At 38.5% G+C, this 13,764-nt stretch overlaps 1 protein-coding gene across 1 annotated transcript in view; it reads left to right on the top strand.

Moving 5' to 3' along the window:
* Positions 1–13,764, top strand: part of PREP (prolyl endopeptidase) — an 89,465-nt gene that overhangs the window by 39,998 nt on the left and 35,703 nt on the right. The window contains exons 10-11 of the mRNA XM_014964437.1: positions 2,505–2,696; positions 10,908–11,105. Of these exons, the coding sequence (XP_014819923.1) occupies positions 2,505–2,696; positions 10,908–11,105 (390 nt within the window). The remainder of the gene's footprint in view (positions 1–2,504; positions 2,697–10,907; positions 11,106–13,764) is intronic.

Consider the following 13,764-nt stretch of genomic DNA (forward strand, 5'->3'; position numbering starts at 1 on the left):
GATCCCTTTCGGTCACGGGCCACAGCTGGATCAGCTGCAACCAGCCATAAAGGTGCATCCTCTTCTGCCTGATATCTGTCCCATTGCAAAGGGTGTCTTCCTCTCACTGGAAGACCACAGCACATACTCCCTACAGTAGCAAGTGTACCTGATGTAAAGGTCTCTTTCAACCGCCTGTAGCTGCCTCGTCACAACCTCTTAACTTAGACTTGATATTGGTCTATTTAACCACTTCAGTGGGGCAATGGTTTAGAGGTAATTTGTCTGCAAAATTTGTCTTCTAAGGACTATATAACATCCACTTTAACAAGATGAATGCTCTTGATTTTGTAGTAACAACTTAGTGTATTCCTGTAGACCATCAACCCTCTTGCTGTTTTACTAGCTGTTCATTGGGGAGTGGATGAATGAGTTCCAAGGCAGCAATGTAAATCCCTACTGTCACATTATTGTCCTTTTTTTTTTTTTTTCTTTTTTTATGGAATCCAACTTTTGTTGCAAACATGGAGACTACAGTTATTGTGCCCATTTGCCATTTAAAAAAATGGTTTTTTTCAACAGTCTGGGGATTTCTTTTTATGAAAGCTTGTTCTTCTTTAGTAGGATGGTTTTGTTCTGTCAGATACTAAAATACAAATGTTCCAATGTTGTTATGGTTTTATACTGCAGTTAAGTTTTTATTTGCTAAAACGCTTGTGCATGAGGCTTGAGATCTTAAAACAGTTTCATCGGTATATCAGAGTTCAGTGTAGGCTGGATGTTCTTTGTTTTTCTGGGCATCAAAGCAGGTTTTCTCTATAGAACTCTGTGCAACTGGATGGACTTAGCAGGACTTTTCTTCACTGTGAAATCTTTTGAGATGGTCAAAACTTTGGACTTCAGCAAAAATCAATTAACATGCAGTTGGTTCACTCAGAGAAAGGATACTAAGTTGACTGGGTTGTCTGGAAAGTCTGTATTACAGCAGTATGAAAAGTAGAATTTAATTGGCTAATATATCATTTTGCATGAAGAGATAGGGAAGTTCTCCTTAAACCAAAACAGCAATTAAGAGAGATGAGCTTTATGAATGTACTAGACCTGGCTATACTCTCTTATTAGATTTAATGGGTTTAAAATGACCTTCGCCATCTCATTGCTTCCTCAATTATTCTTTCCTTTTTTTAAACTTACAGTAATTACAGCTCAGCTCTGATCTACTTCCATTATTCTGCTCAGCTTTTAATAAGATAAGCTGATGTGCTGTTTTATTGGCACAAACGTTCTATTACAGAGTTCCATGAACAAATTTATGCGGAGTTTATTCGTTTATACTTAAAAGCAAAGACCCAACCTTTAGTTTTAGGAAAGAGGCCGTGTGTGTGCCAAATCTTATTTTAAGATGTAAAAGCTTTTATTTCATGTATCAATAAGGATTCTGATTTTTTAGCATTGCTAATAGATGATGCTTATAATAGTAAGTTCGGTTGATAAACTGGGTTGTAGATATAAGAGCATATTAAATATCTGATCTAGCCTTGCTGCTTTTTCTTTCTACTATCCTCTAAACCTATTGCAAAACAATAAAATGTGACTTAAAAGTAGTGGAGTCTTTCAGTCCCAGCTCCAGATTGAGTCAATGCAAAGACTGTGGTACAGAGTGAGTAAAATGAGGCAATTCATGTTTGAGACGTGCACTTCTGTGTACAAGTGTGATATTCTAGAAGGTTGATAGAGAAAAATGCAATTTCAGTCTACTCAAATCCAAAAGTTTACATTTTAGCAAACTGTATGTAGTTGTCCTTTGGTGGTGACAACCTTCTGCAGAACAACACTTCAGGAATGTTATTTCTGAATTGACAGGGAAATTCCTGATTTTGAAGTTCATTGTACTTACTTGAACAGGATCATTTTATATCTGGTGGGAAGTTCCAGGCTTTTAAGAAGGATGGAAATCTTTAAGAAAAAGTAGCTTGTTAAGTAAAATAAATAAATAAATCTTTTATACTTAGTGATTTTTAAAAGAAGTTATTAAAAAATAAAATTGAGCTTGAAGGTTTAGCATGGAGTCTTTTGACTCAGCTGTGACTCCCCATTCCAAGAAGTCTGTAGAAATAGGGGTTTGTGGCAAGAACCTGGTATGCTTGGTAGCGTTGGCTCCACAGCAGTCGGCGTGGTAGAAGCAGCTCCGTAACAAACATCTGAGATTTCCAGCAGCCCCTTAGGGAACCTGGTGAAACGCTAGCCACAGCTCTGTCAGTGTTCTCTGTGTATTTTGCTAGAAATTCCTCAAAACCAGCATGTTAACATGGCCATGACTGGCATTTTTCCACTATAATCCATTAATCTGGAGAATTCTTTATAAGTTCTTAATATTTAGTACGTATTCAGCCCTTTCCATAGCTGTACCTCTTCTGGTCACTGTCGTCGTTCAAGAAAGAGCCTACAGCAATTCCTTGCCCTCAGGTGTTAAAAAGTTTTGTTTCAGGAGGTGAAGAATTTACATTATATGTTTGGTCTTGCAGGAATTCTTCAATGGGTGAAGCTGATAGATAACTTTGAGGCTGAGTATGAGTATGTCACCAATGAAGGAACAGTGTTCACTTTCAAGACAAACCGCCACTCTCCAAATTACCGGTTAATCAACATTGACTTCAGTGACCCAGAGGAATCCAAATGGAAAGTTCTCGTCCCTGAACATGAAAGAGATGTTCTAGGTAAGAGTTCATGTCAAGTCAAAGATTTTCAATTGTGATTTTTTTCAAATTAATTCAGTAATCAGTCTATTGAATGATCTTGTACAGACCTTCTTACTTTTTCCCTGTGTTTGAACTTTGTTTAGGATTTGCGATTAGAAGACATATTGAGACTTGAGAGATCCAGGATCCATTTCTCTTTCTCTCACATCCTGTGTGGCCATGGTGAATTTGCTTCATCTGACCTTGTTTTAATTCTATGTTTGTAGCAAATGAGGGGAAAGTATTTTCCTGCTTCATGTCATTATAGTAAACATTTACTAGACAGTCAGGCATTACAGCAAGAGGGACTTTGTAAGCAGAAAGAGAGGAGGAGCAACCCTGGCAGTAGCACAGCAGACTATGAACAGAGTTGGCCAGAATTTGAGACAGGATTTTCTGTTGTTCCTGGGATAAGAGGATTAGACAGCACTTGAAAAAAAGCCTTGGGAAAGTTGAAGGGCATGGAATTCTCTTTAAGTATAAAAGCGAGTTCAAAACATAAATATTTGGGTTTGATATAATTGAAATGAAGGTGTATTTTTTTAATCCCATCGTTTTGGGGGAAGTTCTATTAAAACTTAGAGTTATATTCAGGTAATAGAGAAGACAAGAGGAAAAATTGCTTGCCAGTGTTAATTTCTGATCGGGTGCCAGTTTGCTGACAGTTTGTGGAGCTGTGCTTAAGTTACAGCAATTTATAAAGTGGGACCAAGTTGAAGGATTGACTTAGAGGTAGTGAGTGTTCAAACAGAATGGGACAGAAGCATGTGACTGACATGAAATGTGGTTACTGTGTGTGAGTTTACCTGAGAATGGGGTTTAGGCAGCCAAAGGAGCTTTGACCAGAGGTGATGCAGGCACTGGCTATATATGCCTTCCCCGGAATAAGGCCCCATCTGATCTTCACTACACTCAGTATTTAGCTCAATTCTATTTTGGTTTCATTCTGAAGGCAAAGTTGTGCTGAGTTCATGTTAGTGCATGAGTAAAAAAATTTTAATGTGTGCAACACTCCTTTAATGTCTTCTACGTGACAGCCTTGACTATACAAACATAACAAGAACTGCATTTAGAAAACTGAAAGTTCAGATAAATGGGTTTGCTGAGGGCACTGGCCTTCAGACTGTAAACACAACAGGCATTCAGCTCTTAAACACTTAAAGGCAAACATAATCTGTCATATGAAACCATCAGAGTGACTCTCAGGAGTCTGTTGTGTGTCATTAGACTTCCACTGTATTTGAATGTGAAGCAAGAGTAAGCAATCATATGTCCACTTCCAGCTCTAGCTCTTTGGAGAGGTATGTAAAGGAATTGGATTAAATTAACAAATGAAATTGTCTCCATAGGATGAGTTATAAGTGGATCTTAGTGCTATAGTACGGTAAATTAGAATTGTTCAGTTGCTTCTTTGTGTCAGCCACTTGCAAATCAATGTTGTATCATCAGCACCAAGACAAGGGAGTTTTATCAGGAGATTGTAGCCCCACATAAATATAAAAAAAACACGCCTTCACGTGATGAAGTCAGCAAGCAAGCCAATATCTATGTCATGTTGTTTTAATCATTCCAAGATTTGGTTTAGAAAGACATAATTGTAGCAGAAGGCAGTTAATAATTCATTGCCTTGAAAACCTTGCAGTCAAGTGAATTTGATTTTGTGTGATCCAGAGATGACAATGTAATGAAATGCCTTCTGCAAAAGCTAGGACAGCAGTGATTCACAGGCTAAATGAGTACTGTTGCTTGTCCAGTTTAACATATGTGTGGGAGAGACTCTTTACCAAGATCTAATTAGCTTTATTAGAATTTCTTTATAAACGTTAGTTATATAGTTAGTGATGCTCTAGGTCACAAATGTGTTTTACTGATAAAATATGGATATTCAGCTGAAAAATCTCCTACTCTGGTGTGATCTGCCTGGTAGCCATAGCCGCCTTTGTTTCTGTATGTTAAATTAGATTGTTTCATAAAAGCTGCACCACGCAAATACAAAAAGTAGATTTATTTATGAATAATAAATTCAGGATTAAGAATTATGAAGCTCTGCCAGCGTCCATCAATGGCAAAAAGAGAAATTCCACAAAGTATCGTAATGTGTTTTTAGGGGATAGGCCACAGCTAATACCATCTAACCAAGAAATAAACACACACGCCTACAAGGCAGTGTGAATGTCATTCAGTTTCTTCAACGCATGCTTCAAGATAGACTTTTTTAATTGGCTTTGACCATTTTGTTTTCAGAGCTGTTTATAAATGAGCTAATATGGGAAATACAAGGGAAAAACAACAAACATTCCTTCAACAAGGTTGTACACACACCTCATTTTACAACTCTCAGCAGGGATTTCGCACAGAGTTGAGGTAAATTTGCATCTCTACTCTGTGAGCTGAGAGGAAATAAAAAAATACAGCTATTTTAGAATTAAATTTAAGGGGGGCCTCAGAACATGTTGGAATGTGATGAGACTCATTTCCTCCCCTTTGGAGTTTGCTTGTAAAGTGTTACTTCTAATTTTCAGGTAGTCTAAAATAGAACCATAGGAGAGGTTCGCATCTGATGTTGAACTTGTGCTTTAAATGATCACATAAGCTGCAAGTAGGTGTGCTGAGTTAGTTAAAAGGCAGCTATGAAACTGTAAGTGGAGACTGATCAGTACAGACACTGTGACCCTAATTCTAAATTACAGAATAAACCTGCTGTCTTTGGGAGGTTAAATAACTAATTTTGAGAACTGTGACCTCCCCCCTGACCAGTGCCCAGTACTGGTGGAGGAGGACAACTTGAGAGTAGCGGTTATATCCAGCCCTGTACTTGTGATGATGAAAAGAAAAATAGAATAGATCTCCTGAGTAAGGAGGGCTGAGAAATACAACGTATTGCTGAATGTGTCATAGACGAGGTGAGTGATCTTGAACAGCTTCTTGCATCTCAGTTGGCCATTTAACAAACAGGGGCAAAGCTTCTGTACCTTGTACACATCTGCACACCTAAACTCAATGCGTGTAAAATGCTTCCCTTCCCTGAGCTGGAATGTGCACTCCAAGTCAACAATAGTATTTTTCTCCATACCTTTAACCTGCTGGGTTATTCATAAATACATAAGAGTTTGGGGAGGGGAGATGCTGCAGCCGAAATGTATCTTTTGGTACTGTAGTCAAACCAGGAGGGAAAGTCTGGAATGAGTACCACGAAATTGTTGATCCTGAATGACAAGGATGTGCATGGGTGTGAGTAATCCCTTGTGGTGTTCTCAGCTGTCAGGAAGCTTGTCTGCTCCGTTACACTGTGGTGTTTTTCAGAGTAACCGTAGCTTTACATCCCTGAGAGTTCTGGCTGCGAAGCGGGCGCCGGAAGGATTGTGTGACTGCTCTGAGGAGCCGTCGTGTGACCTTGTGTGTGTAGTCCAGAGGGAAGGACCCTGCGGAGATGGCTGCTGCAGAAGTGTGGCAGAGAGGAGGAAATTGGCTGCGACGCAAAAGACCAGATTGATAAGCTTCTACTGTGAAATGTGGGGAAAAAAATCAAAACCAACAAACAATAAATTGGCTGGGATGTGGCTTAGTTCCAGTGTTTCCCAGCAACAAAAAGCACCCCCTAAGATCTAGGCAAGGCAAATGCAGTACCTCGGTCACCGGAGACATGGGGAGATGATGTGGTCCAGATGCACGTCCCTGACTGAAAGTCTTATTCTGCTCCCCTGGTAGGGCTTTTGTGGCTCTGTTTAACTCTGTTTACCATGGAAAACTTACATCAGTCACAGATGAGTAAAGCCTGTAGGTTACTTAAGGAAGCGTTACTCCTGATGCTTGCAGCTTCAGAAGAGCTTTGCCCCCCTCATACTCTGTCTCTTGTTTGTATGTCTCATACTGAGATGTGGGGTATGAAATTCTTGTCTTGTTGAAATTGGTTGGAGCTTTTCCATTAACTTTAGACATGGCAGGCTGTCACTGAGGATGGTGTCTCAGAGAGAAGACATATGCCTTTTCATATGTTCTGAGGGCTTATCAACATTTACTCACATATTTCAGAATGATTCATGTTTTATTCTGTAAATTGCTCATGCTTTGCTTGCAAGTCTACCCATAAGTAGCCTTGAGTAAACGGGTCATTTTAATTGAGATAACTGAACACCTGTTAATCTGCTGAGACACTGAAGTTTATGGTCGCTGTCTGTGATGACCAAAGAAACCAAAATGACTTTCCAGCTCTATTTTCCAGCTAAAGCTACATTAAAATATATCCATTATTTGTTGAGTGGGTGCACAAGCACATTGTACAGCAAATAACTCAGCAGTTTCTGCTGAAGACTTATGGTTACCTACCTCTTCTAGCTTGGTGTGTTCTTCATCAACATTTCAGCATGCATCTGTCAAAGCATGTTTGTACAGTTGGACACTTAACATATTGTAGCTAGTGCTGCAGAAATGAAAGGCCAGGACTGTCATAAGTAATTAAGGTTAGTGGCACAGATGTTTGGTGTGAGGATTCAACCTTTTTTTTACTGAAACTATTTCCAAAGTTGTCCATAGTAACATTGCTGGTGACAAGTTAGTGGCTACTTTGCTACTAATTAAAGCTGTCAAAATAAAAGAGTTTTTGGAAAGTAGTAGTATATTGATTTCTAAAAGGTTGAACTAGAACTTTTAGAAACGGTTGGGCTCAATTTTCTAGGCCTTGTTAAGAAGTATAATTCCTGTACCCTGAAATCTAGCTATTGAAGCATTGTGGGTAACCTATTGTAGTCATCAAGGTCATCACTGTCATCTCCAGAGAGAAACGGGTAGTACCAAGGATAATTCTTCCTACCTGCTTTCAGGTGTCTCCAAGTGTGTCCATCTCTCTCTGATGTCTAAGCCAAGCAGCTCAGGTTGGAAAAAGCAACCTCTATGTGTTTATTGTTTAGTAAAATCAATCCTTTGCCTGATGGGTATTGTAAGTAGGTGGATTATAAATATGCTGGAGAACAATTCATTACATTTAGGTGTAACGGTGAGAATAGCTGCTCTGTTCATTGGCATTAACTGAAAATAAACTGACCCTGTATCATGAAGTCTTGAATGGTTAGTGTTTTTAAAAAAACACTTGTGTAGTGAAATTGCTCAGCAAGCAATTCACAGTATCCCAGAACAGGGTATCCAAAATAATTGGGTGAACTGCATTCTAAAAGTGCTTGTTTCGTTCTGCCCGTTGTCTCTAAAAGGAGTCTACAGCAACGGTGTCAGACTTAGCTTTTAGACACGTGAAGCTTGCAAGCACACACTCTTAAAAGCTTGCAGAGGTACAGAGATATGCAGGATGTGTTCTGCAAGGCATGGGTGAAACCAAGGAGGCTGACTCCTAATGCAGCAAACTCGACAGTGTCTGCAGTTCTCAGTGCTGAGCATGGGAGTAACAGAGACTCAGCTTGTAGCCTGCAGTCAAAAAATAGTTCTTGTTAATAATTCAGCATTGTTTTGAGCTTGCTATGTATGTATATGTTGGTTCTTAGTGTCTTTTTTTTCTTCTGCTTTTTCAAGTCTGCTTCAGAGTTTTGCTCTGTTTTTAATTTTTGCATTTCTTTGTAGCTTCCATTACGTTTTGGAGGCAGTTTGCAATGCAAGAAAACCAGTTATAATACAGTTATTATACACAGAAACTGTATTCCTAAATCTTATAGAATGTTTTAAAAAACATTTTGCATTGTCTTCACATCTGTTATCCTCACTTTGTTGAGAGCATCTAATTTGTAAACCAAAGAGGTGATGGAGAGTTAATATTGCTCCTTCCTAGGCAGGTTGTTCAATAGCTGGAATCCCCACGTAAGCCAGCAGCCTTACCCCTGGGCAATTGAATCTTTTTAAATAAAAGAGTAATATCTCTTCATAATATGCAAGTTGAAGTAATAATGTACTTTGCCCTTTAATGAAAACATCCATTAAACTGCAGTGCTTCATCAAATGATTGGTGAGGAATTAAGAATCATCACAATTTATTTTTAAAATAAAGATAGCTTAAGTAGTATGCTTGCTGAAGCAAAACTACATATTATAAACATTTGAAGTTGACCTGAGAGTGTCTATAATCCATTTTGTGCGAATAAAGAAAAAAATTAGTGGTGGTCTTTGGGAAGAAAGGAGGAGTAAAGCTTTATTTTGGTGTTTATGTAACATAAATTCATATGACTAGAAAGTCAGACGAGTGTTAAATTTCCCTCACTTGGTCCTTCAGGAGCAAGCTAAAAAGAAAGTAGACTCTTTTGAGCTATTAGGATTTGAAGGTCTTCAAGCTGTAGGGGGTCATGACAGACTTGAACTGTATGTGAAAGCATGGTCTGTTAAAGAAGGTAATTGTTGCAGAATGAGTTTTGACCTTCAATTCAGAAAGAGCTTTTTACCCTTAATGGAAGTGGCACCTGATACAACTTTGAACTTTTGTTCTGGAACCTGAATGTGCAAAGATGCATTTATAAGACTGACTTCAGTACCACTCTGAATTTAAATTATTTGGTTTTATAGGACTTTGAGGAAACTGGAAAGAACTGATAAAATGTGAATAACATTAAATAGTGTAAAACTGCAATTCAGTCAATTTTGCTTTGCTTCTGTTTTGTTTTTGATGTTTTTTCCTCCTCATCTCACAGTACTACTTTGACATTACAGCGTGCCCCAGTCAGTCCTACCTGATTTTTCTTGGTCATTTGATTCCATCTATTTGGTTTTTGCTTCCAGCAGATATCTGAAGACTTTGGCCAGTGCTGGTGGTACCTTGCCCATGATTTAGGTTTCCAGTCTGACTTGTCAGGGAAGAAGTAGCACATACATAGTTGGAAGAGGACAAGAATCACTGCCTCACCTCGTTCTACAAACAGAATGTCCCGCATTCCCTCCTTCCAGATATTTTTATTTGACTTTTAACCCTTTTTTGTACTTTGTCTTGTTTTTATTTGATTTGTGAATTAATGAGAAATTGAAATACTGTTGTTGCAAAACAGGGTCACTGGTTTCTTAAATGACAGAAATACTTAGAGACATGAAGATGTTTCAGTCTTTTTTCCTGTCTGCATGAGTAAATAGATTTGTCACCAAAGATCTAAAGCCAGTGGCCCAGGAGACAGGAGAAAATATGTTATGTGATATGTTCTGGGTGAACTGGAGCCCTGAAGAGTTTCTACATTTCACAGGACATAAAGATGGGGATTGGAGTGAGATGGTCAGTTGAACTGCAGGGATTTTTGTAGAAATTGCCAGCCCAGACATTTATGGGTTTTTTTTAAACAGTTGAATTTTCCAAAGTCCAATTAAAAAAATAGCATTCCACAAAAAAAAAAAAATCACATATCTCTGTTCTGAGGAACAAACTGAGAATAGGAAAGGTTCTGTGAAGCAGAAGCTCTTATTCCTGTGCAGCCGAGGTGGGCAGCTCTGGAGGGGCACGGGACTGCCAGGAGACACATAAAGGAAGCGAACCCCTGCAGAGCGCTTTGTTCCCGGGTCCTTTTGCCAGATTGAGTTCGCTGGGCTGCATCCTGTTCTTACTACCTTATAGTCTTAGAAATGCTGTTTAGCAACACTAACATCTGGAATAAACATGGGGTTTCTTGAACATGATGTGTTGAGGAATCTATCACTGCCCTTCTCTTACAGCTGCTAGCTCTTGCTTGGAAGAGTAGCCTCCTAAATACTTAGGCAATATAAACAAGATGAATAATAACCTCTAGGTTCTATACTTCATTGTGCAATACAGGATCACATGACTTTTTGTTCTTATTAGTTTAGCTTGAGTCTAAATTAAAATGATTGGTTTGATTTTTCATGCATCTCCATAAGTGTTGCTGGCAAAGATGAATGTTTGCTTGGGTTTTGCATTGAAATATGTGATATTTAAGAGCAGTATTGCTCTTGAAGTACCCCAAATGCATAAGCATCTTGGTTAATCAGTTATTTTTTTTCTTGTGTCTGCATAGATTAGCTTCAAGTGGCAAGGTTAGTGCCTTTCCAAAGAATGTCAGTCTTTACTTCTGTGTTCACTTTTTTCTTTCAAAAGACAGGTGACTTCTAAATGTTTAAGAGTTAAATTCAATGCGTGTCAGAAATTTTGGTGCTTGTATTTAAGTATGCTAGAGAACTTTAGAATCGGATTACATATGATTATTTTTTTTTTAAAACTATGTTTTCTGTGGCTTTGTTTTTCTTTTCCACACTCTGCAGAGTGGGTTGCTTGTGTGAGGTCCAACTTTCTGGTTTTGTGCTACCTACACGACGTGAAGAACATCCTGCAACTACATGACCTAGCTACTGGTGCACATCTCAAGACTTTCCCCCTAGAGGTTGGCAGTATTGTGGGGTATAGCGGCCAAAAGAAGGACACCGAAATATTCTATCAGTTTACTTCCTTTTTATCTCCAGGTAAGATTGGGTTTTTCCCTTTTTTTTTTTGTTCCTTGTCCGGTAACAGTATCTTTCTTGTTTCCTGTTGTTTAGTAGTTACTAGGTATGTCTAAGATGCAGATAAAGCTGCTTCCCCCTGTCTAATAAGTAGTGGTTATACGCTTCAAAATGTACCAGTCCTTGATCCATGAAGCCTAGATAATATGCCTACTAATATTTGAGAGACCTGCATGGGGAAATTACTCAAGACTGGCTTGTACTAGAGATTAAATGGTAGCATTCTCACAGCTCTTGCTTCATACAGCAAGATAAAAGTTTACAAATCCTGTTGAAGAAAATTGTTAATGTGTTTGATAAGATTTTCATCACTGTTTTGAAGAACACTAATAAAAGTCACAAAAATTCTTTCTCTGACAGCTCTGCGATTCATTTATGGATAGCCTCATCAGAGTACCCTTACTATCTGTCCTTAAAACACTTGGTGGTGTTGGATTGCTGTAGGAATCCTCTTTGTACAATCCTGCAAAGCCAGAGCTGTCCCAAGCGTTAAGTAATACTTGTGTGGGACACCAAGAAGTATTCAGGATTTTGAACAGGAAGGAATTTTTTATGCAATTGTCAAGCTAGTATATGACAATAAAAAGTATTTGCTGTTCTCTCTCCTCTTTTTCTTTCTTTGTTTCTGGCCCAAACAATCAATAGCTAATACAGGACAGGATTCATATATGGACAGGGAAGACAGGCTTCAGAATCTTTAACTTCGTGATCACTCACAACCCTGGAAGAATCATAGGATGATAGAAAATGTTCCTACAGCATCTAACATATATTTTTGCTCTGTTTCAGTTAGAGCACAGCCACACTGCAAAATGGCTGTATAATAGTTTTGATAGGTTTGCTGGTTTTGCTAGAAACGATTGGTCAAATTACCAAAATTATGTTTCAAGCTTAGCAGATAAGAAGTGTGATGAATTTCCTATTATTATCTTACCGTTTACATAGCCAGAAATAAGATATATTATGTTTCCAGTTCCTCTTTTAAACAAACTTTTAAACAACGTTTAGATCCTTGGAGCCTTTGCAACTGGAGAGGAGATTGTGGACACTGTTGCATTTGCCTCTAACTTCATCCCAGCTTGATGGTTCAGGTTGTTCACTCGCTTGCGTCCCACCTCATGGGCCAGAAATTGCCAGTCTTCTCAGCTGAGCCAGTTGAGTCTCTGCAGCTGCTAAACGTATGGAGGGGAAGAGCCAGTTTTAGCCCATGGCTTGCCAGCCAGCAATGGCTGCTCTCACTGCCTGCCACTTTTGATAGTTGATTTATTTTTATTTTTTTCTCCCTTTCATCCATGCACTTAGCATCTACAGGCAATTTGCCATGGCGTAGCTCTGTTAACTGAGGCAGAGCAACCTGGAATCTAAAAGAGGAAGGGAAGAAATGGAGGTAGACTGTATGGGAATAGGGAAAGAGTGGGGAAAGCAGACCAGAGAGGTAATTTGTAGGTAGGTGCGTGAATATTTTATTTGCATGCAACCTCTATTCACCCTATCAAGTAGAATAACCACACAGAAGCTCTGGGGCTGGTCCTTGATTAACCTCAGTCTTACTACTTTACTATTAGAAATCAATATAATTTGCACTTGTGTATGAAGCTGCACTTTTTTTTTTCTTAAGGAGAAACAAATTAATCTATACCTACAACAAAAGTAATAGTAAACATATATATGAAATAATGAATAAAGCAATTCTAAAACCATAGATACTGCACCATAAAAGTAATTTTTTCTATTCCCTGAAAATTATGGTTATCCCTGTTGTCCACACCAGTCAGACACTGAGGTGTGCACTCTTGTGTTTTGTATTTATTTAGCATCCAGCAAAAGAGTGCAGTCCCCACATTACTGTGTTTTTGGATATTTGCTGCCATGCCACTAAAAATATAACAGAACAAGCAATGTAGCACCAGGGGTTCAATTGCATATTACTGTAATATTAGGTTTATTGACTCCCAAAATGCAGTCTATGACTGTGCTTATGCTTCATCATATGGTTTCCTAATTTGCAGCTATTCAGCTTGCTCTGTGTGTAATGTTTGCCAATACATTATCCAGCTTGGGCAGCTGCATGTATGTCAAATGACTGCTCTGCCTGTTGCCGCCTGGTGTGCTTCCCTTTATGCTCTCGCATCACTTTCTATATCCTAATCTTTAAGGGAAATGCCGCTTTAATGCTTGTTTGTACCTGTCACCCTGCATTAGGCTCGCTAGTCACTTTGTGCCAAATGAAGAAAAAGAATTCCCAGCAGATTACAGTAGTCCTACTTTTAATTCACCCGTATTAATTCACCATTACGGAAAGAGGCTTTATCAGTTATTAGAAATGTTGGCTTTCATCTATGTTCATTTGGCAGTCTGTATCCTTTTGATTTTCCACAGTCTATAAAAGTGATTTAATGAGGCAATTCCCTTGTATCAGATATGTTTCCTCATTATTTCACCTTTCAATATAATTTTTTATAGCCATAACCTCTGTAATAATTGCTGCTGGTTTCCTGAAAGTATCTAAAACATACACAATGCAGCAGTATTTCAATCAAGTCCTGTCCACCCTGGTTAATTTTATTACATTAAGGATCTCTGTAGAGGATTTGTTGCCTTAACTTTTAGTGTTCTTTTC

The sequence above is a fragment of the Calidris pugnax genome, unplaced genomic scaffold (genome assembly GCF_001431845.1).
Source record: "Calidris pugnax isolate Ruff unplaced genomic scaffold, ASM143184v1 scaffold219, whole genome shotgun sequence".
NCBI classification, from domain to species: domain Eukaryota; kingdom Metazoa; phylum Chordata; class Aves; order Charadriiformes; family Scolopacidae; genus Calidris; species Calidris pugnax.